The sequence below is a fragment of the Perna viridis genome, chromosome 15, assembly GCF_037379345.1.
Source record: "Perna viridis isolate PV_CMFRI_1.1 ecotype Kerala chromosome 15, ASM3737934v1, whole genome shotgun sequence".
Taxonomy (NCBI): Eukaryota; Metazoa; Mollusca; class Bivalvia; order Mytilida; family Mytilidae; genus Perna; species Perna viridis.
Genome location: NC_142459.1, coordinates 8,461,075 through 8,487,548, shown reverse-complemented (window position 1 = coordinate 8,487,548; position 26,474 = coordinate 8,461,075). Strand labels below are relative to the sequence as shown.

Here is a 26,474-nt window from a genome sequence, read left to right as displayed (position 1 = left end):
TGTTTTATTTCTACGCAAAATTACGGCGAGGGGTCTTGGGGGGGGGGTCGCCCAAGGCCACCAGTGAGTCATTGCATAAAACCTTTATTTCATCTTTAAAATGTGTGTTTCTATTTTTGTTACTTTTTCCGAAAGTACGCAACTGCGTATTTGCGTATAGGCAGCTACGCCCCTGATAAATTCTAAAAATGAAAATGTTTTTTTTTTAAATGCCGTGAAAATCCACTTTAATACATGTACCTCTCTTAGCCAGTATGTTGTCCCCTTTACATACAATGTAACAGTATTTAGGTATATAAATAATTTTTATTCTCGTTCATTTTCATTTAAATAACAATTGATGTAAATACTTTACTGTAGCAAAAAGGAAGGAACAAGAACAATTCGACTGTCCTGTGTTCCGTACCGCCTCGATTTTGTATCCCCGTTATCCACGTATCCATATTCCCAAATGTGTGCCTGTACACGTAGTCCAAATTTCCTCTGACCCTGCAACCCTCCTCTTTTTTTATTTGGATATATCAATATTCAAATAAAAAAGAGGAAGGTTGCAGGGTCAGAGGTACTACTGCACACGGTGATAGTGGGTGGCCAAATCAGAAAACAGCTCCAGTCACTGAATCCACTGATAGTTGGTGGCCTAAGAGGAAAACAGCAGGACACGGAATCCAAAAAGAAAGTACACTACCCCGCAGATGTCTTGACTCGCATGTCGGCATAAAAGTACGTTCGGCTATTTTAAACTTCGTTCCGTATCACAGGCAATTGTCTGCATACAAAAAAATATTTCTACAAAAAAATACAAAATATCCAAATGCGTCCTGAACTTTACGTTAAACAACTTTGATTTGATTTGGGAAGGATTTAATAGAACTTCGCGTACATTTACAATATATGTTGTAAATGTACCATAAATGTGTATACCTGTACTGAATGTTGTTGCGTTCAAATGTCCTTTTCATTTTTCCAGATTTGTGCTATCTAAAAGTTAAAGTATCGGTGTTCTTTTTCATGAGGATGAGATATATCCATAAATATTAAGAAAGAATTCGAATCCCATTCAAAAATAGTGGGCGGAGTTAACTTTTCTCGCAAGGTATTGCACGAGAACTCAACTGTAAACAAATACACATGTGTATCGGCGCGTAACAGCCGCGTGCCGATAGATGCTCACAAAGAATGTATTTCAATAGGACGAAACTTGATCTAAGTCGGTAAAAACTAATTTAAAAGTTTAAATACACATAGATATTACGTAGTGAGGAAGTGGAGTACTAAATTGACTTAGAGCAATGCTGAGAACGAATTGACATTTTATATTTGGCTTGAAATCAGCGAAATAATGTTTCAATCTAAGCACAAAGAAGAAACACTTTCCCGCGACCGAAATAAACAGAGGTTAATTCTAACTAAAAAGTTGTGGATATTTTTAGTTCTTGGTGCAGTGATTTTTATCCTTGGGATAATTGTTGGAGGGATTTATTTTAATATTCAAAGCATTACAACTTCTTCACAACATACGGAAATTTTACCGACGTATATTTTGTGTTTACTGGTAAGTAAAATTTTAACTTGATTTTGAATCTTATCAGATTGCTACATAAACATAAATTTACTACTACATGTAGTTCATATAAAGGGAAATCTACTCTCGGAAACCATATAAAAGTACATTGCGTATGATGTACGTACAACATAGAAAAAGGTATAGGTGCACGTGTACACAATGTACCTGAAATATCGTCTCCTGGCGTTAAAGATGATTGATTGAGCAATCAATTTTTATAAATCATATCTTTTGTCCTAATTGACTATTCATATTTTACATTGTGTATTTCAAATGGACATTGTAAGAGTAACTAATTCTCCGTTATATTTATGTTGTCTTCTCGTGAAGTGATAAAATTGTGGCTGTTTTTGTTCGAAAAATGTTCAACTTTTTGCAAATTTCGTAAATATTTGAAGTTTACCATACTAAATTTTTGGTAGTTCATGATCAAATCATAGAAGGGAATTTTTTTAAGCCAGCCAGTATATTTTGGTTATCAATGTATTCTTTCTATGACAGGCTTAGGTTTTGTTCACTGGATCAAATGGACGAAAATTGACCCCTGAATAACTTTACATTTTCACAGGTGACTGAGTTTAAAAACTATACCTCAGTCATTAATTATTTTGTCAGTCAGGTAATCTTGTCATCAAAGTGTTAATTACATCACATGATTGGCAGGTGTAAATCAATTTCAGGGATCTTTTATTTATTAATTACCTGACAATCGGAGAGAATTGTTTGCTTCAAAGTTTGTTCATAGATTAAACCTATATGAAACTGACTTTGCCACTGAAAAGCATGTTAAAAAGGCTGGATTAGAGTTTGTTGCTAGCTCTTTCCTAGCTTCTAAATGAACATTGTAATATTTGTTAGGGTCAATGAACATGTAATTTGAGAATATGTCTGGAATGCGAACATCATATTTTAGTGGAAGTTGAAAAATTTTCACAATCCAATTTCATTAGTTTTTTTTTAATCTGACCAAAACTACATTAATGTCCATCCAAATTTTACACAGCAAAATGTAAGTGACCACTTGAAAATCTGAAAAAAAAGATACTGTCTTATACCATAAAAAGGGGTATTAATGACTACACAGAGAAAATGTTTTGTGTGATATGAGCATCGTGAGGCTGTTTAACAAGATTTCTAAATTCTGATAAAAAAAGATTAGATACATTTTATGCAGATTGCAGATTATTGTCTCTGTAAGTAATGATTTTTATTAAAAATACTTGTATAGAGATCTAGATTCTAATTGCAGAATGTTGAAGTTTGAAAAAAAAAACATGAGCCTCAAATGAAAAGTTAAGCATAAATAATTAAGGCCTTTTTAACATTTGAAACTCTTGTTCAATTTAGATTTTTGTGAAAAAATAAAATACTTGTATTCAATTACATGTATTATACAGTTTGAAAAAAGTGAAATACTCAAAACCCTTAAGATGATAAACTGTCTTAAATTTCCATGGTAGACTCCTTCAAGTCTGCACAATTACATTCAAGACATTGTAAGTGCAAATTTATACTGTATGTATCAAATTCCTGTAATATTAAGTGAAATACATGTATACAATATACATGTACAGGTACACTGCTTTATTGTTTTCAAATTAGTCTAAATCAATTATGAATATAGAATTTCTTTTTGTAACACATCCAAATTATGTACATTGTGCATGTACATTTTTATAATGTATTTTGAAACATTTTTTTTCTTCTAAACACCATTGTTTGAACTACATGTATGATGGTCCCAGAAAAAAAAATACACTACAAGTATTTACATTTTGTACATGTATGTACAAGTACAATTCTAATCATTCATTTTTCTCAAATCTTTTTTTTTGCACTATTTATTGGCCTTTTGTGAAATGATTGAGGCAAAATTTGAAGGTTATATTTTATTTAATACCAGACCTGTAGACTGAACTCATTTGGGGGGGGGAGGTTCAGAGGGGGGTATTATTATTTACATAAACATAATCAAGGGCTGGTTATGTTTTTGTGGTATTTTAGAAAATTTCATGTAAATATCATGTATCTAACTTGTTTTCATAACCATGATAACTGTAATGTAATATTTAATATCTTCAAGAATCTAAAAGTGCACAATGAGTTTAGAATTTACAACTGGTTATTTGCTATATGGAATTGAATACCTTAAGACATCAAAGATACATAATTACCTCCACACCTGTGACAGGTAGACAGGTAACAGTGTGCCTGTCTGTCAAATTTGACAGTTTTATTCCATGTCAATTTAGGATGAAGTTTACTTGCTTATATCATAGGAAACTAAGCTATTGCAGTACTTGTGTATGTACAATGTACATGTACATGTAAGTGCCTCAAGTCAAATCTGCTTCTTAAAATTTGTAATTAAAGAATCATTTTGAGTATTGAAAAAAAAGTTTTTTAGTTGGTAAAATTAATGAAACATCACCTTGTACATGTACATGTATATGGGTTTCTTTTTTTCAAATTAAATTAATATCTTTATTTCCAGTTAAGGACCCATGAAGGGTCAACAACAAATGTGACATCTATGATTGAAATAATGATAGACACATAACAGAACACATCTTTAAATACATGTATATTACATAATTATAACCATCTTGTTCACATCAGATGAAGGAAGTGGAATACACATGTACATATACATATACATTGTACACTGTATGTACATTGTGTGTACAAATGTTTTAGAATTGATTGAAAATGTGTTTTTCAGTGTTTTTTGTTTTTATACCCCCACCACACATAATGGCAAGGTACATGTACATGTATTATCTGATACCCGATGTTAAGCATGTCTGTCCATCCATCCCAGATGGCTTCCAAATAATAACTCAAGAACCATCTAATGAATTTTTTTTTTAAACTTTACACAGTTGTTAGATACAATGTACCATATTTTACAGCAAAAGCTTAATGTATTAGCAACATCCAAAGTATGGGTTTCTAGGTAGTGTTGAACATTGTTCCACCCCCCTTCTTTGTTCAATTAATGCCCGTAGTGTTCTAGGATTCCTATTTCCCATTACCCAGGGCAAGTGAAATTTGGGTCAGGGAAAGTAAGGTACTTAGTTACACTTTCCTGTGGCAAGTTAAAAATTTCATATGCTGTAAGGATTTGTTTTGTTAGGAATGCAGTCATTGACTGTGGGAAAGCTGATTTTTTATGGATTTTTTCCTGAGGAAACCTCAATTTATGAAAAATCCTAGAACACTGTGCCGTATTAATTTTTTTCAATGTTTGGTAGATCTGTTGTTCATTTGACACAGTCTCTGATTCCACTGTCTTCTGTATAAACGGCAATTGACCATTTCATGCTAGTTTTCTGTGCAGACTCAGTTGTAGGTGCAACACTTTCCGTAGACGTTTTGTTTTGGCTTTTACCTCCTGGATGTATATGCTGTACATGTACATTGTGTACATATACATGTACCAACAGAGCATGCTGATATTTACATGTAGTACTAATTGGTTTGTTAAAAACCAATGTTTCCAGTAGAATAAGAGCTGTTTTCAGAGGTCTAGTGCAGTCTCTCTATTTAGTTTATAGACCAAAATACTGCTTTCCAGAAATGATTGATTTAAGTCTGTTAATAGGACACCACTGAATGTACATGTACAAGAACATGCATGTACATGTATATACAAGTATATGATAATGACATATTTATGCTAATGGTAGTAAATTTAGGTTAGAATCAACAAAATATAAAATTAAAATAATGTATAATTTTCCTATTTAAAATTACTGTTTTGATGTAAAAATGAATTTTGTATAATTGGGTTATAAAACTCTTTATTTACATGTACTTTATGCTGCATTTTGTTTGTTCTCTTTTAATGCTTGTAAAAAAGTACAAATATGTATGCACATGGAAAAAGCTTTAGAGATGAACATGTATGATACATGTACATGTATGACCATCTCCCCTTTTCTTGGTCATTCAAACTCTTATGATTCTGGAAAGACAAACATTGCTTAAAAATCAAAAAATTTTAATAAAGGTGGGATTCCAAGCCATGATTTACTCTTATTTGCCTAAAATTTGCTTAAATTTTTCAAAAATGGGGGTGATTCCAGCCTTGAAATCCCTTCCCAGGATCCATAGCTGAATTATTGAAATCCACAGAAAATTTTGATGGCCTGACCTGAACATTTTGAGACTAACCTATGTTTTAGAGTATGTCCTACTAGACCATATTTAAGTCAAGCATTTTAGTTTCTTAATTTAAAAAATGTGATGTCCTACATGTACTTGTAAATGTAAGTTTTTAGTAGATGTAGATGCCAAAATCTGGGGTAATTTTAAATGTTGACTGAGTGTGGGCCCACCCTTGTTAACCTCAACCGAAGTAAGTCCCCCCTTTTTTTTTTAGAAAAAAAAGAAAACAAAACAAAATCACCTTGACCACATAAACAACACATAAAACCCATTTCTTTTGTAAAAAAAATGCCTAAAACTGTAACTTCTTGAATTCATTATTAATTAAATCATTGACCCTTGTCAAACTGCTGCAGGGAGTGAAAGATTAAAGCAGTCAACAACTTGAAGCTGCAATAAAAAGTTTAGTAATATGATGACTCAAGAAGGGCACCTGTCAGAGTAAACATCTGTTTTATGTTAAATTTAGCTACAGTGAAATCAAAATTATATACTTTTCTTATCTCCTGCAAGGTTTCTAAACATCGACTAGTATTGTCAGGTGTTGAGTGGTCTCTGACTGTACATGTATATGTACGTAAGTGGGAAGAGGAACGGATATGAAATATTGCTACTTGTAAAAACTGTCAGGTGTTACTTTCAGATCTTGAAGAGGGGAAAAGAAATTAAAAGAAATTTTGATGCATGTCAGGTGTTGAGTTGAGACTTGCACATACATGTACATGTACATTGGGTGGAAGAGGTTTGGGGAAATGAAACACTGCTGTTTGTACATGTAAGAACTGTCAGCTGTTATGCTGAGATTTTGAGGAGGGAAAACGAAATTAAGGAAACTTTGAAACATGTTAGATCTGTCAGGTGTTGGGTGGAGACTTGCTCATACATGTACAAAATGTACATTACATGTATCAAGAGGGGGGATAAATCATATCTATTGGTTCCTATTTCTTCAAATGTACAGTGTATCTTTTCAGGTCCCAGATAAAATACAAATATTCTTTAACTAAATCTTTTTAAGATTATTGCAAATGCACAATGTTGTGGACCAAAAAACACAGGTTAAGTTACAGATACATGTAGTAATACAATACATGTAGTAATGCATATTTTCTTCAGGAATATAGAGAATTTCTGTCCCTTTTCAACTAAAAATAATTGAATGTGAAGTTATCTGTCAATAGTTTGTCTTGTAAATTTTCAGGAACCAATCTCAGGCCTCTAAAACACTGTACAATACTTGTATGTGTACATGTATATCAAAGCAAATTTAGGAATTTCGTCAAATACTATATATTCTCTCTTATCAAATTCTGACAAATCCCACACAACAGACTTTCAATTTCAAAATGTGATGTCCTTTTTTTACTTAATCTGGTCATTTTTATTAAGATTATATAAATTAGCCCCCCACCTTTTTTTGATAAAGAAAAAAAATCTGACAACATACATTTAGCAAGGAGAAATATCAATAAAAATGAATATGTACATGTATGTATTAAATGTACTTTTTAATCTGGTCATGTTGATAAAGATTGTACAAGTACAATGTAAGCAGGTGCAGATCCAGAGATTTTGAAAAGGGTTGTTATAGATAAGAGGGAGGGGGTGGTCCAGGCTATTATTTGCTCATTTTGACCCAGTTTTGACATGAAACTAACAAAATTTTTCAACAAAATGGGGTGGGGTCCAACCCCTGGAAGCCTTACCTTGGAACTGCCACTGACTAAATCCCCCCTTTTTTTTCAAAAAAAAAAACCCCAAAAAAAACAGACTGTTAAATCTGTAGTAATTTTGCTACATTTTTCTAAAAGTGAATTTGGGTAGAAAATGGACCCTTTGGTAACAAGCTGAGTCAAACTATGAATTTGCAGGATTTTACATTATTTTGAGATAATTTTACTTTGGGAAACCACCTGTATTCTCAGGCAAATTCAAGATTTTGACATTATTATTGACATATAACAGAACAATATCAATAACCACTATGACTATCCAATCAGGCCATGTTGATAAAGTTTACACCGTAAACACATACTTTCACATGTTTTTCAAATCATTGGGACAAGCCGTAAAATTTTCCCACGATTTTAAAACAAGCTAGATTTATTAGGCATTTGAGTGGTCTATGTTATAACAATTTATTTCTCTATCCAGTGGCTTACACAAAGGAAATATTCATTTAATTTAGTTGATTATGAATGGATAGAGAATTGGTAGTTTGAAAAAACAATAATAATTGTGTTTAATGAGCTAGGAGCATTTAACTATGTTTAAATAGGAGTAATTTTATCTTTTTATAGATCTATGTAGATATCTAATAAAAGATTTGTAAATATTGATTTAAGTGAAATTTAAGATGCTGAGAAAATTTTTTTTTTCAACATTGCACTATGTAATAAATTTGGTGTATTTATATCTACATCAATTAAATTGGTGTATGATTATATCTCATTTTCGTTCTCTTGATATTCAAGTAGATATGTCTTAAAATGCAAGTGAAATACATGTACAAGTAGGATGAAATATCTCATTGAGAATCAGAATGAATCCACATAGGACAGGGGATTAAATTACTGAAGTTTTTTTAGAGTGCTAGGTCCAGGATTTATTTCAACTTTCAAATCAAAGGTCAACTAAGGAAAACCTAGACCTCAATAAAGTCCCATTGTAGGAGGTTGAAGGTCCAGGATTCACATTTTGTGTTGGTAGAAAGGAATTTAAAGGTCTTGATTCAGAAAAGGAGGGCTTGGAGTTGTCTTTGGACCACTTCTAATTTGAAACCCCGTAAGGCACAGCATCATTTTAAGGCAGTAACAATATACAATAAGTCGGAAAAATTAACAAGTTTAAAAAGATCTTATTTCACATTAAATGGACATTATCATTTTACGTTTTGTACATGTAAATGGTAGTCATTGCTTCTCTGCCAAGCACACAGCATATTTAGAATACTGTGAAAGTACTTTTGTTTGTGGGGAACCAGTTTTCGTGGTTTTCATGGGTAGACCAAACCACAAAATGTGGTTCCAAACGAAAAAGAGATTCCCATTGCAGACCTGGAGAAATCATTTTTCAACCTGTCCGACATCTGGTCTTGCAACCTAACAAAATCTGCTGGACCGAAAAAAGAAACTGGAATTTTGCATTGCTTTTTTATGGTACTCGATTCAGACGCCGTCTTTAAACCGAAAGTTACCGTTGAGGCGTGTCTAATAAAAAAAAACGTACCGGACATTTGGTCCGAAAATCATGCAAATTTTACTGGACCAGCGGCTGAAAGTACCGGTCATTTCCAACAGTCTGACAAATTTCACCATGGCTGCCATTGGTGTGTATACTGAAAACTTCAAAGCCATGAATTCAAGAATCCACAAACTTGTGTTTCTTCCCTGATCCACCAAAATTGGTATCCACGAATTAAAGTACTTTCACTGTAACTCATTTAAATACTGATATTTGCTAAAAATTTTGACACTAGATAAACATATGTCTGAATATTTCAAAGAGTAATCAAGGGAACCAAGGTTTCAGTGGTAATCAAAAGAATGCAAAGACCAGTCATGGAAAACAGACAAACACAACAAAGAACATAAAGTAACTAAAATTATACACACCAAGTAACAAAAGCAAATGAGCAACTCGGACTCCACTAAAACCTGGGAGCATGGACCAGGTGCACCGGTAGGGTAAATGTCCTCTGTTCTTCTAGGAACACCCACCAGGCCCTTTTTTCTATAAGTTATATGTTTATAGGCCAGGTTAATGATCTTAATTTTTAAAGAGGCTGCTTGGGCTAGATTTACCAATATTTTGAAAGATTGAAGAAAAAAGGATATTTGTCCTTTTACAGTATATGTAGAATAACAGTTGGTTGGCTTGGAGTCGGTATATTGTGTCGGAGTGTGGTAGCATGCCTACCTGCTGGCAGTTGCTTCTGTGAGCTAGCACAATAAAGATCCGGCTCAGCATGTCGAACTAATACAAAGCAGGATCTGTTTATTTGACTAAACTTTCTTATCCCAAAGTGCATCAAAATATCTGTCATTGGATGTTAAACTATTATCAATCAATCAATACATGTATTTAGAACTTGTCTTTATTTGATATTCAAAACAATAGTTTTGATGTGTACTGGTATGCACAAAGCAAAATATCACAATGGAAAGTCCTTTTAATTTGAATATGGTTTGAAAGGATGCTTTAAAATTTGAGTTATTCAAGCATATAAGGACATTCAAATTTGCTTGCAACCATAAAGAAAGGATAATAATTGAATTTGACAGTTTTTCTCTCTTGGTGGCATGGTTTCTGCTCAGTCTCTTTGTCCAGGGCTGTTTTTAGATTAAGTTATGAAAGTTCAATGCATCAATTCACACAAAGAAAATCAGTACTTATTTATACCATGTTAAGAATGCAGAAGAAATCATTATTGTTTGGGCTATTTTATTTAAAAGAATCCAAATTTGTTTGCATTTTATCAGGAAGGCTATAGGCAGTGCAATTTATATGGGACAAAAATTATAGTCTGTTTTGAAATTGCTAGTATTGCAGATATATGAATCTGCTGCTATTACGTAAAACTCATTTACATTCATGTATGATAAATGGAAATGAATAATCATTCCTCTTGAACAAGAACAGGTCCATTTAAATTGAAATTATGAAGATTTGCCCTTCTTGACCTTTCCCTCATCCTCCAACAAAAATGTTCTTACCCCCCCCCCCCCCCCCCCCCCCCCCAAAAAAAAAAAATATATATATATATATATATATATATATTCTCAACCTACATCTATTGATTTTCATAATATTTTTTTATTATTGTTTTTGAGTTAGCCCCCCCCCCCCTCACACTCTGCCCAAATAGATTAGGAAAAATAGGTAGGGAAATTATTATTATTTTTTTTAAAATAATTAACATAAGTTACTGGGGAAACAATCTAGATTAAAATGGTGTTGAGCCAAAATGGCCATAAAATGTTTAGGATAGGCACAAAAACTAGGGGAGGTAGGGTAGCAGGAAACATATGTATTATTATTTTGGCCTTAGCAAAAATTTGGAACTAGGGGGAGACTAACAAGTGTCTGTCTTTGTTTGAAGGTACAATGTACATGATATAAAAACCATTTTAAGCTGTTTTGAAAACAAGTCCTGTCATTGTTTTTCTTCATGGCACTTTGTACAGAACAGACTATAGCAATATATATATATATATTTCAAAATTACCATGAAAAAATTGATTTAAACATTACACAAGTTCTCTCCCACGTGTGTAACATCATCCCGTCAGGCCACTCAACCATGACAAGACAGATTTATCGCTTAAGGCAAAAATAAATTACACCAAAATTGCTTTTAAATAGCTTAAATTGCTCAATTATATGAATTTAACAGAAAATATTTATGTTATAGAACAAGCCATTTTCACAATCTTTAACTTAAGTTTGACCAAAATGTTTAAAGTGTCTGTAAGTGGTTTTTAAAATCTAGCCAATTTCTTTTCAGGCAAAGTAAATATTATTATTATTTCTTTAAAAAGCTGAGCACCTGTTGCAGATTTCGTGGCCCATTGTGATGGGTTTCTCAGATTTCCCCTTTGTCCACTAAGAAAGGACACTTTAGCAAGTGTAAAGAAATTGGGCATAGAAATTTTAATCTTCAAATATTTGATATTTTTATTTCCTGATGAAAGAGCTTTTGTGATATTTGTGATATTGATGAAAAACTCCCAAAATAGGATTTGAAAAATTAGAAAAATGATTTTTTTTGTTGGTTGGTTTCTTCTGGTTATTTGCAGTTTTATATTTACTTAAACCTTTAATAATTTATAGGTCCATTCATTCACAAACATAGCTCAAATTAAATTTGTGTAACTACTTTTGTACATACATGTACATGTATGTATGTTTTATTGGGAAAGCAGCTCTAATGGTTTGACCTCATTTGTGTTGAGATAAAAAATATTTTGCATGGCTAAAATGTATCTCAAAAGTGAGAGATTAAGTAGTAGTCCTTGTAAGAATCATGCAAATTCTGTAATATGTGATACACCCCAGAGAAGGCTACACTTTTCTATTTTTGTTATTCTGCTCTTAGGAGATAACCCATATTGAAAACCCAACAGTTTCTATTGTATTTTAGTGTCATTTTCAGTTATCTCCCTTACTTTCAAGTTCTACAGTACATTCTATGTAATTTTTATCTCGTATGAACAGGGTTTATATGAAAGGCCACATGTTAATCCCTGTTCATTATAACATTTTAAACAAAATATCAAAAATAAAAATATGTAGACTTTCCAACCATGAATTACAATTTGCATAATCCTTAGCTGGAGTACTACTTAAATCTATCAGTGCATATAATTGATGAGAAAATGAACATTGCTAAACAAGGATTATTTTTTCCAAAAGTGAGATGGTGATTACCAATTCGCACATTTCACTCACAAAAAGAAGGAATCTCAGGTATTAAATATGGATTTACATGTAAAACCTTTCAGGGCCTGGCGTCGATTTCACAAAAAGTCGTAAGTGTAAAGTTAATCGTAAATGATGACGTCACAACCTAAAATAGTGTTGTGACATCATAATTTACAATTTACAACTTTTTTTAAAATCTATGCCTGGTCCAGACACTTTGAAAAGGAGGGGTGCTATCTGGGGTTCCTCTGAAAAAGAGGGGGGTGCTAGGACATTGTTTGCCATTTCTTTGTCAATTTTACACATGAAAATGACAAATTTCCAATAAAAAGAGGGGGGGTGCCTACCCCTCCACTACCCCACTAAATCTGCCGTTGCCTTTGAAGCTTGGCAAAATATGGCAACAAATTGAAAGTCAGTGATAGGTGCCTCTTCAAAAGAGATAAAAATGAACATAATCTAAATTTGAAGTGCTGTCTTAGTCTTGATTTCTAAGAGGAGGCATCCTCCATTTGAAAAGTGTTTACAGATGAAGTTTAAGCATCTCTAAAATAAATATTGCTTCCTTGAGGTATTAATTCATAGCTTCAAAAAGAATATAACCTTTGTCTTAAATGGACTTTAAGAACTTTAAGTGTCATACCAATTATTCTTGGCTTCTAATCGCTCAAAAAATTGAAAGCTTATAGCATGTACCTAGACTTTTTAATATGTTCTAATGTTTTTATTCAGCATTGAAGTGCCTATTCATAAGATTTGTTCTTGCTTTCTCATGGGACAATGGATATTTCCAAAGAATGTTGTTGTTCTCTTTATTGCTTCAAACTTTTCAACAGTCTTAGAATGTTTTCAGTGCATGGGATTTCTATTTATTCTTTTCTGTTTCCTCTGAAATTTTATGCAACCTTGCAACTGTTTGTTGTGGGGGAGGTGGGAGGTAGTTTCTAAATGCCTTTATGATGAGTAATTCAAGAGCTCGTGCAGACAAAGAAGCCTTTGATTTCTGGGATATTTGCTGAAATTTGCATTAGATGAAAAATGAAATAATGAAGGCAATTCAAATTATTTGTTTGGTTGTCAGGCTGTTATTTTCTTGAAAATTAATGAGGTGGTGGCAATTATAGGAAAGCCTGTCTAAACCAAACCCTGTATAATTAAAAACCTGTCTAAACCAAATCCTGTATAATTAGAAACATGTCTAAACCAGAGACTTTTTCATCCCTTCAAATAAATTTAAATGTATTTTTGACCTGTGTAATCCAATCACCTGTCTAAACAATTTTGAAGTTCTTAAGGTGTTTGCTTTAGACAGATTTCTCAGTATTTTATGAAGGTACATGTTCATTGTCTGAATATAGCTGAAATATTGCTGCTCGGATGTTAAACCCCGACAATCAATCAATCAATCAATCTTTGAGAAAGATTGGTTAACTTTTATGATTTTAATTTTGGTAAAAAATGCTGAAGCCTCAAAATAGAGACATTAGAATCCAAAGACATGGTCAGTGTATGAAAACCAGAAAAGACAAATAAAAAACAGGAAACAGTGAAGACCAACATATAATGCAAGCAAAGAAATGAAAAACAATTACATGTAAAAACTGAAGATAAGAAAGCAAGACAGCACAAAAATAAAGCACATGCAATTTGAACTTCCATCAGCAAAGATATCTGGTGCTCCAAATGACTATGGAGAGGCTAAAACCAAGAAAATATTTTTATTTGGCCTAAGTACATGCTGTCATATTCAGTTACTGGATCATGGTTGAAATACATATTATTTGCTCAATGTACAATCCAGCTAAGATGATTTTTTCTACTTAAGCATTTCCATTGGTAGTTTGGGAAATTTTTTGTTTCTTGTAGGCACTATCTGTACATACTTTGATGTTATTTGTGTATATCTGATAACCTCTATAGAACATTTTTACTATATGCACATTGTATTTAATGTTTTTAGACAAGACTTGTTGCCTACAGTACAGAAAGAGACTTACCATGACTTATCACCAACATAGTGGAACACCACTCTGAGAGTGGTAGCCAATAATATTATTACTTCTTTAAGATTACTTACAAATTCTTTTTGGAAGTTGTCATGCATAATCTATAGCTACATGTACCATTCAAAATTTCAAAAAGAAATTGGGAACTATCTATTTGGATAAAAAATTGTAGGTTTCCACTAACAGTGATATACTACTATGGCAGTGATCAGTCATAGTATGTCTCTTTTTGTACTGCAACTGTCTGTCTGTTCACATTTCGTTTATAGTACAATAACTTAAAAAAAGTTTCAAAACTTAAATGAATGAATTTTTTCTGAAACTTTTTTCTCTAAAAAATTGAGTAGTGGGATGACGTTGCCTACCTACAGCCTGTTATTTCTGTGAGCTAACAAAAGTCCAGCTCAGTGTCAGAATAGTACAAAGTGGGGTCTGTTTGTTTGGTCAAACGTCCTAGTCCTGAAATGCATGAGATATTGAACATAGGATGTAATACCACAATCAGTCAATCAATCATGAAGTATCTTTTCTTTTTCAGGTGATTTTTACAGGGATCTGTATTGTATCCTTGGTTTGTAGAAGATTAATTTTTCAGGTAAGAAAAAAAAATATTTTCCTGCTACATGTATTAGTTGTTAAGGGCATTGAGTTTTACTGGTGTCTGTAAGTCTGTCCCATAAAATACAAGAACCAGTCATTGGAATGAGTTGAAATTGGTGGGCAGCATAAGCATGATTGTTTGTTCCATGTGTACAAATTTTAGGCACCAACTTTTTTGTTATTGAAAGGGGCATTGGATATTTTTTAAACAAATAAAATCATTCCAATTTTTAGCAAAAAAATTGTTTTCACTTCAAACATTGACAAAAAGAAAATTATCATTGAATTTTCCCCCCTTTGATTAACATTGATTAATTCCAGCATCTACAGAAAAAAATGAATTGTGAAAAAAAATTTTTAACATAAAATCCCAGATCCCCCTTGATAAGAAAATAATCTGTGTTGTATTAAACTCTCTTCATCTATGTCCTACAGACCAAGTTACTGGTATTTCAGTTGCATCTAAAACCATTGTCTCCATGAAAATTTTGAATTTCTTTAAAATTTTGAAACACTTAACCAACGGGAAAACTCAAACACATTATTGATAATTTTTTTCCTGCCTGTAAATTTTTTTCTGTACTATGTTATGATTTTATGTCAAACCGGATAATATAAATAATATATTTACAATATATTGACATTTTATTATGAAATTTACAACTTGGACGACTCTTATGATTGACAGATTAAGGGGGCAATATCGTAAACATTGTTGCCATTTGTTTTACTGTGATTTGTAAACAGTGACGATTTCCCACGATCATCTGTGATCAGGAAGTGAGGGAGGGTTGTGAACCTAATCAAGGGATGATTGATTGAAGTGGTCTTATGTTTGAAGTTTGTAGCAATAAAGTTGAGAATTTAAGGGTATAAAAATGTATATTTATATCATTAAGCCTTCTGTAGGGAAAAACTTGTGGTGAAAGATTATATAGAAGGAACTGTGGGAAAATAATGTACATATTGACTTGACCAATTTATTCTATATCTTTTGAAGGATTATTTTGCAATCAATATTATTTTACAATTTGGTCATGAGTTCTTTTGGATTAATTTACCAGTACTTGTGTATTTTTTATTACATTTTACACCTTTCTAAAAAGATTAGGGATGGAAAGTCAATACTAATTTTTTCATTTAAATATTTGAATTTTATTTAATATTTAATTCATTATTGTAAAGAAAAAGAAATGTAGAAAGTTTATTTTTCCTCTTAATCTGAATTTCCAGAGCATTGCCAGTACAAATTGGTTGTTAAATTCAAAAATATTGTTAAGATTTTCTGCTTTCGCAGCAGTATTTAATTTTTTGATGAGATTCTTTGAATATTAAAAATTATTCATTATATTGCACCCAATATGGCACAATGCTACAGTGGAGAGTTCTCAATAAAATGTTTTAAATTTGACTTTTCCATTCATCTGCCTGCCAGTCCTCTTTTTTGTTGTTGCAATCCTTCCAAACTACTGAACAGAATTTCACAAAACTTGGTATGTAGCAAGGACATTTAACGAATTTGTGCAATAAACACTACCATGAAATTTTGATCCCTCAGATTTTATAGAAAATATTATTTACTTCGAAGTTAATTTCCTGAAATGAACAACTGAAACTCCTCCCATCATGCTGTCAGTGATGACCCAATTGCCTTTATTTAGTGCCTCAATGAAAATCTCCTTCCTGTAACCAGCTCCCCCTACAATATGGGAGCATAAATTATCAAAGTGTATGCACTGAGTTCTTCCATTATCAAAAGACTCAAAGAAAATACAAGATGAACTTTCCGACATGTTTGAACAAATTTTAATTCTAATATGATGTGTGCTTCAAAGCTCTTTAGACCACAGCCATTTGCATTGTCATAGATAAATTTTACTCCAAAGCAGTAGCCATTTTGTGCAACATTGGCTGCCTCTACTAGAAAATATGAAGAAACTAGTCCTATTGGAATCGAAATAAAACGCAGAAACTCCACCTTATCGTTGTTTTACTATGGACTGCCCATTAATGTCATTAAAAGGTGGGTTCTGTGATTTATTTCTTAAATTTTCCATGTTTTTCAGGTGTACAGTGTTATCTTCCTTTCAACAGGAAGTGGATTATTCAGTGTCATTTTCTCAGTTCTGACTGGAACGCACGTCCTTAAACCAATTACCTCCCTTGAGTCATGTGATTATACCTCAGCTACCTCACTATGTACATGTAGTACACCTTACAGAAGAGAAAACTTACAGATTGAGTACTTAGAATCAGGTAACCAGATAATCACTGTCATTATGAAATCAATTGTTGTAGGCCCTCTCAATAAATTTTAGGGATTTTGAAAATTTAAGGGTTTACATTGTGTATGTTTGCCTCCCAAACTTAAGAAGGATTCCAAGTATTTTATACTTACCAAAGAAAAATTGAACAATTACTAACTTTCCCTCACCTGAAGCACACTCACCCTGTGCTGGGTGTCTGGAAAACTGGAATCATAAAAACTGACCCAACTTATTTTTATTTTTTTTTTTGCTGCCTTTGATCAAATCTTTATACATCTTTGCCTTCTTGTCTGCATTTTGTAACATGAGTCTGTCTGGTTACAGGAAACAGACGTATAATTTGATTTGGCGTTATAAAGACCATATTGACAGTATTTTAACTTGTTAATACATTTGCAACTAAATGAAAAAGTCCTCTTATAATTGTTGAATTGAATGTAAATTCATGGGTTATTATAATTAAATTGAATGTAATTTCATGGGTTGTAATTAAATTGAATGTAACCTCATTGTTTATAATTGAATTGATTGTTAATTGTCAAAGTGAAGTATATGCATCCTGTCTTTACAATTTGTCAAATCCAATAATTAAAAAAATCAAGCGAGTCATTTGATGCAAAGAAAGACAACTCAAACTCCAATCAACTGTTACTGAAAAGAACTTGGTGTGATGGAACTTATTTGTAGTTACTGTGAAAGTACTATTGTTCATGGGGTACCAATTTTCGTGGTTTTCAGGGGTGAGCCGGACCATGAAATTCAGTTCTAAACCTGAAAGAGATTCCCATTGATGTGTATACTGAAAACCCCGAAATCAAGAATTAAAGAATCTACGAAGTTTTGTATCTTTTCTAATCCATGAAAATTGGTATCTATGCATTTAAGTACTTTCACAGTTGTAGTGAATATTTATGGTTTGTTGTATTGTATGGGTTAAAAATTATTAACCTCAACTTCTTGGTGTTACTTAAGTATTTGTTAATTGTAAATTAATTATTTCCTTGGATTTTTTTTCCCTTTGTTTGATGGAATTAAAAGAAAACATTAATACTTGATACACATTCACATCATGCCAACTGTCACTCTTACATTGAATTTTTGTGGGAAATTGTCATGAATATGACTAATCCAGTTGTTATTTCAATGTTATTTTCTGTTTCAGGAAAGACACAAATTGTTTTTGAAAGAACAGCCAGTTGTAAAGCTATCCAAGAAGTGTTGCCTGCTCTCCTGTACTCACAGATTGGGCTGTTACTTGCTGTCCTATGTCTGTGTGCACTTAGTGCTATTCTTGCCTACCTCATTCTCAGGTCAGAGAGGACCAGAATTCGACTTTTACAGGTATGTTTGTCAAATAGAAGGTATTCAGTAGCACTCCAGATAAGAATCATGGAAAAATGTGATTCATGGTTGGAAAGCCTACCGGTACATATTTTTTATTTTTGATATTTTGTTATGTAATGTAAAAGTAAACAGAAATTTACATGTGCCTTTTCATATAACCCTTGTTCATAGGAGAACAAATTTGTATAGAATGTACTGTAGAATTCAAAATTAAGGGAGATAACTCTGTAAATGACACTAAAATACAATAGAAACTGTTGGATTTTCAATGTAAAGTATCTCCTAAGAGCAGACAGAATGGAAGGAATAATTATTTATTTCATCATATACTGATATAGACCTATAAGGCAACTTAATAACAAAAATAAAAATGTGTAGCCTTTTTTTGGGTGTATCACATATTACAGAATTTGCATGATTCTAACAAAAACTACTAAAGTGTTTAATTTGTGCATAATTTCATGGTTTTTGTATACTCCATGCAGACAAAATTTTAGGTGTTTTATAAGAATCACTGTGTCTGTCTATATGTATTTCTGTCTACGTTTTAGTAAGTGCAACTCCTCCTAAACATCTCAAGGAATTTTGATGATATTGGGAAGGTTGTGCATCCTATTTAGAGGTTCATTGAGGAATATAATTATTTTATTGTTTTACATGTTTTAAAATAGCACAACTCCTAAAACTCATTAGGGATTCAGATGAAATTTGAAAGGAAGATTTGGCATTGTACATGTATGTAGAAGTGCATGAATTTATATGATTATTGTTGGAGAGATCCCAGTTTAAGGGTTTTACATTTATCATTTAACTCCATTTAAAGCAAGGTATCTATTCTTTTGGTGAGCTTGCTCACAATATTTATTGTGATGATCAAACCTTGAACTATGAACCAGAATATGTTATAAAAAATTTTCTTTTTAAAAGTAAAATGGTATAGTTCAGATTATTATATGCATGGTTAATGAAGGTCAAATTAATGTTTTTGCAAAACAGATTGGTGCCCAGGCTATAACTCTGTTGTGTTGTGTAGTAGGCTTTTGATACTAGGCATGATGGTAAATCAGCCCAAGACAATATGTCGCATACAAATGTACCATGGTTAATGACCTTTGACCTTGAACTTTAACCTCAGGGTCAAATTAATGATTTTGCAATACAGATTTGTATCCAGGCTTTAACTTTGTTGTCATTATGTGTAAGAGTAATCAAGGGAACCAAGGTTATAGCAGTAATCAAAAGAATGTAATCCAGGGACAAAGACCAGATATGGAAAACGGACATACACAAAAATGAACACAAAGTAACTAAAATCATACACACAAAATAAGAAAAGCAAATGAGCAACTCAGACTCCACTTAAAACTGGGAGCATAGACCAGGTGCACCAGTAGGATAAGCCTCCTCTGCTTTTAGTATTTTGCATGAGTGTAGTTTAGCTGAAAGTTTCTGTATATTGTTTATCCTCGATAATGTTCATAATTCACTTAATTTTGGCTACAGCTGGGTCCTTAGGGGTGGTATCCGTCATCTCAATATTATCTAGTTGTGTATGGGTATGACTGTTAATTTTACCAGCATTATGTGGTTTTCATTGACATATTTTTTCAGGTGGAAACTTATGATGACATTTTTACTGTCAGTGGAAGCTCATCTGTTGTTGATAATGATAGTGACGATGAAAACACAGGAAGAAGTAATTCTGCAGTAAATGAATCCAGATCTGTGATTGGAAAAAATTCTGAATCTGTTAGTATTACACCTGTCAGCATTTTAAAAGTTACAGATCAACAAAATTTATTGACAAGCCCAAAATCTCGTAAACATTCAGGTGGCACTGAAAACTCAAATGAAAAATTTCTTCATAACTTTAACAAATCGTCATCAGGAGTTCGAAGGTCAAGGTCATGTGATTCTTTAGATGATTACTACAAGTTGAACAATCTTGATGCATCATCTTCATTAGAAAGTTCAAGGTCAAGTAAAGGTCAGGGCAAATTAAAAGAGCATAGGAGAAGGGACAAAAGGGCGGTAACTCTTCACAATCTTGATACAAAACAACTGATGTTAATATTGGATTTGCATAAAAAGTATGAAGAAGAAACAAAATTATTGAAATCACAAGGAAATTTAAATGTGCATGTTGAGGAAAAACCAAAAGTTGATTATAGAAGAGCATTGACCCCTCAACCTTATGTAAACAAACCTAGTACTATTCCTAAAATAGTTAGGTCACATACACCACAGCCTAATCTATTACAGAGGAGTAGTAGTTTAAGAAAAAAAGAGGACAAGGTGAATAAAGATTTCAAAAAGGAGATAAAAGACTTATTTCTGCAACAAAGTGCTAAGTTCAAGGTTGACCTTGACCTGCAAAAGGGTAAAGGTCAATTAATCAGTGGTTCAAAGTCTAAATCTTTGCCAGTTCACAAACAGACAGTTGATGTTAACTCAAATTCAGTTCTTGAATCAGGATATTGTGCTGATGTGAATATGTACACAAATTTAAAATCTCGACCTTCTGTCCAAAATCATTTCTTACCTTCAGAGCCACTCAGGAGACAAAATGCAGAAAAACACATGCTGCCTCCAGAGCCATTATCACGGCAGTCAAGTCATGGTGACATGTTGCCACCTAAACCTCTTCAAAGAGATGGTTCAGCTTTTTACATTGTTGGTAGTCAGATAGATCTTACTGAAAACAGCAAGGGTCTTAAAACACCTGGTGAGATCCGTTACGAAAAAGCAATCAGGGAAAACTTCAAACTGTGCAAGAAATCAGATGAAAATCCTTATGCCACACCCAGTAAGGTCAAGGACAATGTGAATGTAGATTCAAATAAATCTTTGAACCAGGAAGGCCAAAGGTCAGAAAATCTTCCTCCATATCCACATCCACCATCATACTCAGACTTTATATCAATTTCTCAGGATGAATCTTCAGTCCGTTCAGACTCTCAAAGCACATATGACACTGTTGATCCAGGCAAAAGTGAAAGTAGTGATGTACAAAATGAAAGTAGAGATAGACTTTTGACAGGTTCTAGTGATGATGATGTGTTCATACCAAGTAGTCAGAAAATTGTTCATAATCAAGTTTGTAAGAAACAGAGTGTGCCAAAAATGGGAGTTTCTGCAAATTTAAGATCACCTCCAAGGTCAAATAATCCTCCGTCATCGATTTATCATTCTAATCATGGTTCTCATAATCATTATCATGTTTCATCAGTAACCAATCAAAATTGTATTCAGAGAGTAAATCCATATCAAGACCCATCAAACTTTCATTATTCAGGACAGCCAATACATTACCGTATTCCAACAACCCAGGTTTACCATAGTCCTAACATAACAGGATCTCCATTTAATCGACCAAAGAATTTAAATTCTCATTTTTATGAAGAAATTGGAAACATTGAGACAAGTTTCATGTACTGTGAAGACATGCTGCCATCATTGCCATCAACAACAAGTAGCAACAGTAGTCAAACAGCTTTGTTGCCTAGCAACAAATCATCCAATGAAAAAGGTTGTCTTACACCATATCGACCAATCACAACAATTGACCCATCAGGAGAGTCATTAGAAACTATGATTTAATTAGAGGATCAAGTGTCTCATGCCAAATGTTCCAGAAATTTTTCTTGTTTTAAATGAGAGAAAAAAATGATTTTTAGTTTTCTTTGTACAATGTTCCATTTCTGCAAAATTATATGGCAAATTTAATACACTAATTTTGAAATGTGTTTGTTTATTTAAACATGTTTCAATCACTTCCTGATTGTTAACCAGATTAGTACTGTTTCAAGATGGTGCCCATGGAAGACCCAGGCAGTGGGCGTTACATCTCAAATTATGTATTCACAACTTTATTTATTAGAGGTTAAAAATTGTATGTTTATTTGTAATCTTCCAATAATATAACAATGAAATAGGTGGCATAAAAAGCACTAGAAACTTAACTATAAAGGGAGATAACTCTTTGATCTTTTCATTGTTTAGTTTATTTTTAGAAAACTTTGATATTATATTCTTGTTCATCCACTGTAGATACAGAAAAAAAAACATCTTTTCTCTCTGGGATCATATCAGTTTAAGGTACAGTTGAAATAAATAATATTATGACGAAATTTACAGTGTGCTGTCCATATCATACAATCTGCCTGGCTCCTTTATGGACGTTCTCTTAAAGGATTAAAAAAAAACTATTATTTGTTAAAATGGATTCAGCTTTTTCTCAAATTCTTCCTCAACTAAAATTTTGATCAAAAGTTCACTTGAATTTGAAAATTAGAAAAAAAGAGTCTAGGATTTGACAAAATTCTCAATTTGAGATTTTTATGAAAACCAGCCCAGCTGAATGTTTTCTAATTACAAAAAGTTAGCTTCTTTCTGTGTTCTTATCCATTTCTCTTTTACTTTCACAGGAAAAATGGAGTGAAGCAAGGAGTGATACTCTTAGAGTATTAATGTATCCAAAAAAAAAAAACTGACTGCATTCAAGGAATACTTTTTCGTGCACTGTGAAACATCACATTTACCTTAACATCTTAAATCTGTTGTATTCAAATCTAAGTTTCAATTTACTAGTGCTTGGTTGGTTTTATTATGAATTATTTAAGAGGTAGACATAGGGTAAGGGACATCACTCTTAGAAATCATTGGAATGTTTGTGAAGCATTTTACATCAATCTCATCTAAGTATCAAAGTAACTTGGATTGATTTCATTCTGTTTCGAATGAAAGCTTCATAGGCTTAAGTGAAATTGAGTATGATGCAAACATACTGATTTCAAGAGTTATGTCCCTTACCTGAGGTATACCTCCTTAAATTAGATTTGAAATGATATACAATGAATTTTGTAAATTATTGGATGAACAGTTTTTGGAATCTCATTTTATTTAGTACAAAATGCTTATTTCTTAGTTTCATGTCCTTTCCTGCCAAAGTTAATGATTAGGTAGAATTAAAATTAGATATAACTTGTAAAAATTTGGCCTAAAAATTAGCAAATTATAGCCTAGAACCCCTCTGGATCCTCATTTTCAAAATTTCTGGTGAATCTGCTCCTGTCAGTAATTTTATAAATTGAAAGTGTATAGCTCTGACCACAGCAATTCCACATATATAGTACTAGGCGCGGATCCAAGGACTGATGTAGGGCCTAACCCACACCCCCCCCCCGGTTGTAAATCAGTAGGAAAAAATTTTTATCACAAGTTTCGCCCCAGAATATTTTTTGCCTTGCTTTGCACTGCATTTAATTCAATTAACGTCCCCTAAACTGAAATCCTGGATCCGCCTCTGAGTACTATTATTTTTATTTTTGATTTGTGTTGCATGCGAGCATAATATTTGATTTTATGATATTTGTGTTGTTATGGACACGAGGACCAATTTGTTAATTTATGTGACATTTTATTTTAATGATGCAGATATTCATGTTTAAAAAAAAATTAGATACAATAAATAAATTTAATTTTAGTACTCCGTTACTTTTGTTGTGATTGGTTGGTTGATAGATTGATTGGTTAAATAGGCAAATATTCTTCACGTGAAAATTCTAGTACACTAATTTCTATGTGTATCTATACTTGATTAATTCCTATGGATATGTATACATAATTGAAATTCACGCGAATTCACATGAAAGTAACGTGATATTTACGTGAAATTCACTCAACACGAATTTCATGTGAACAATTGATATGAAATTCACGTGAGGGCTCGATTCACAAGAATTTCACGTGAACTCTCTCATAAAGTTTATTTGCTCAATTCGTGTGAAAAAAAATCTTGTGAAATAATTTTGTCAGTGTATGGTTAACTTCCTAAGGCAGATATCTCATGCATATCAGGAGAATGATTGACCATCCGAACAGACCTCTCTTTATACTAGTATGAACCAGGAGTATGACACGCAGAATCGAATCTTTATTGTGCTATATTGCTGAAATATTGCTGCTCGGGCGTTAAACCCCAATAATCAATCATTTATTATGCTATATAGTTCACATGAAAGAGTAATTAAGGGAACCAAGGTTATAGCGGTAATAAAAAAATGTAATCCAGGGACAAAGACCAGACATGGAAAACAGACATACACAACAAAGAACATAAAGTAACTAAAATTATACATACAAAGTAACAAAAGCAAACTCGGACTCCACTAAAAACTGGGAGCATGGACCAGGTGCATCGGTAGGGTAAGCGTCCTCTGCTTTTCTAGAAACACCCGCCGAGTTGCTCATAAAAGTCAAATCCGGGGTAGTTGAAAGAGGAAAGGAAAACTGAAAGCTTGTAGGTATGCCACCCCACAATAACACATTATTCTCACTCCAAGCCTACCAGTCGTTATCATGTCCCCTTTAAAAGCTGCGTGCTTACAAATGACTTCCAATTTTAAAGTCTTGGTGTGACTCGACCAATGACCGAACTCACGACCTCCCACACTCGTGTCGAGTACGCTAGGCACCATATATGTATGACTACTGCGGCGATCCCAAAGACAATTCTCAGTGATCAAATTTGAGAGGAGTCCTTGCTAACTTCAAGTTAAAATTCAATTTTGTGATTAAAAAAAATCCACTTAATTGCTAAAATTTGCTAGGGGAATTCAGGGAGTATATTCTATGTTCTTTATTGTGGGTAATTGAAGCAAAGGGAAACTCTAATTGAAAATCATGAGTTACACTGTCCTGAATTTTCTGGACATACTGCATACGGATTTCGAAAACACAAATAAAAGATTGTTGATTTTGAAAGTTAAGATGTTCTTTACAATGAATTATTTTTTTTCATGTTACAATTTTTGCCTTTTAAAGATTTTGGCTATGAAAAAGGGGGGAAATTATCACTATTGTACATAGTATAATAAAAATGAAAAACTAATATACATGTATAATCCAAAACTCAACTTTTACTGTTTTCAAGTGCTTTTGTGTTCAAAGTGATCCAAATGAATAACTTGAAGACATGCAAGATCAACTAGAAATTCAAAGTATCACTGTTTACATAGGATCTGCCTGATTCTTAGCTGGAATGGTACTTAACTTCTGAAATACACATTCGTTTTATGTCGGTACCATATTATTTTTATTCACGTAGTAACATGACATTCTTGACTTTTTGTCACTAGGCCAATAAAGTATCCTTTTAATACTGTCTTCTATTTTTAGACCTTAACTTCCGTAAATTTCTAACGGTGGTTTAGCTCTGTATGCCGCGCGCCACAACAGGAAAGCTTTATTCGTTTAGAAATAAGGACTAGAAACGAGGTTTTTATATGTTCGGACAATGACTAATAAAAAAGTGTGGATTTTTTTTTTTTTTGGTTTTCAAAATATAGACTTAAGTTGTTACTAGTAACTGCATGTAAATTAGGAAGAAAAAAGTAACCAGTTCATCACATTTTATCCTTTGTCAAGCGTTTAATCGCAATAAGTACAAAAAAATCAGAGCAGCATCAAGCTTGAATGGGCTTATCTGTTCAATGATAGACCCCTGCGGTCGTATCAAGCTGTGCCTGACGAAACATTTTATTCGTGGTTCATTTTTTTGTGGAATTTGGTCCATTTCACCTCGACCTTCAAAGCAATGTGTCTATCATGAGTATGACTGAGTTACTTACAGTACATGTACGTGATTCCGAAAAAGGCGTAGCACCCGAACCCCGATATGTACGACGAGAAGGAAGCCTTGCTTTGTTTAAACTTGGATGTTTTTTCAATTTTTTACCCGACTTTTATGTATGGCATGCAGTACCAACAAAATTACTGACGCCCGTACCTGCTACGCCCTGACTTCAAAGATATTTTTAAAGTTTGTTTGTTTGTTTGTTGGGGTTTAACGTCCGAGCAGCAATATTTCAACATTATTCAGACGATGAACATGAAATTGATGATAAAATGAACATGAAATGATGCTGAAATGAAAAAGGGATGGGACACAAGGACAATGGGGTCGACAAATTTTGATTGCCACTGGAAATAGGGAGAGGTGGGTAGGGTCGGGCAATTTAGCCTCCTGTGGCGGAGCCCTATGGTTCCTACTCCGGGAGAATACCACAGTAGGGTTCTTTAACGTGCGAGGAACGT

General features: G+C 33.0%; 1 protein-coding gene across 1 annotated transcript; it reads left to right on the top strand.

Annotated features, from left to right (window-relative positions):
• The first annotated feature begins 1,105 nt into the window (after positions 1-1,105).
• Positions 1,106-23,870, top strand: LOC148596811 (uncharacterized). Its single transcript, XM_088563337.1, has 5 exons — positions 1,106-1,555; positions 14,705-14,761; positions 16,833-17,022; positions 18,196-18,374; positions 19,989-23,870. The coding sequence occupies exons 1-5, from the start codon at positions 1,343-1,345 to the stop codon at positions 21,975-21,977; spliced, it is 2,628 nt and encodes an 875-aa protein (XP_088419463.1). The 5' UTR covers positions 1,106-1,342; the 3' UTR covers positions 21,978-23,870.
• Positions 23,871-26,474: the final 2,604 nt, after the last annotated feature.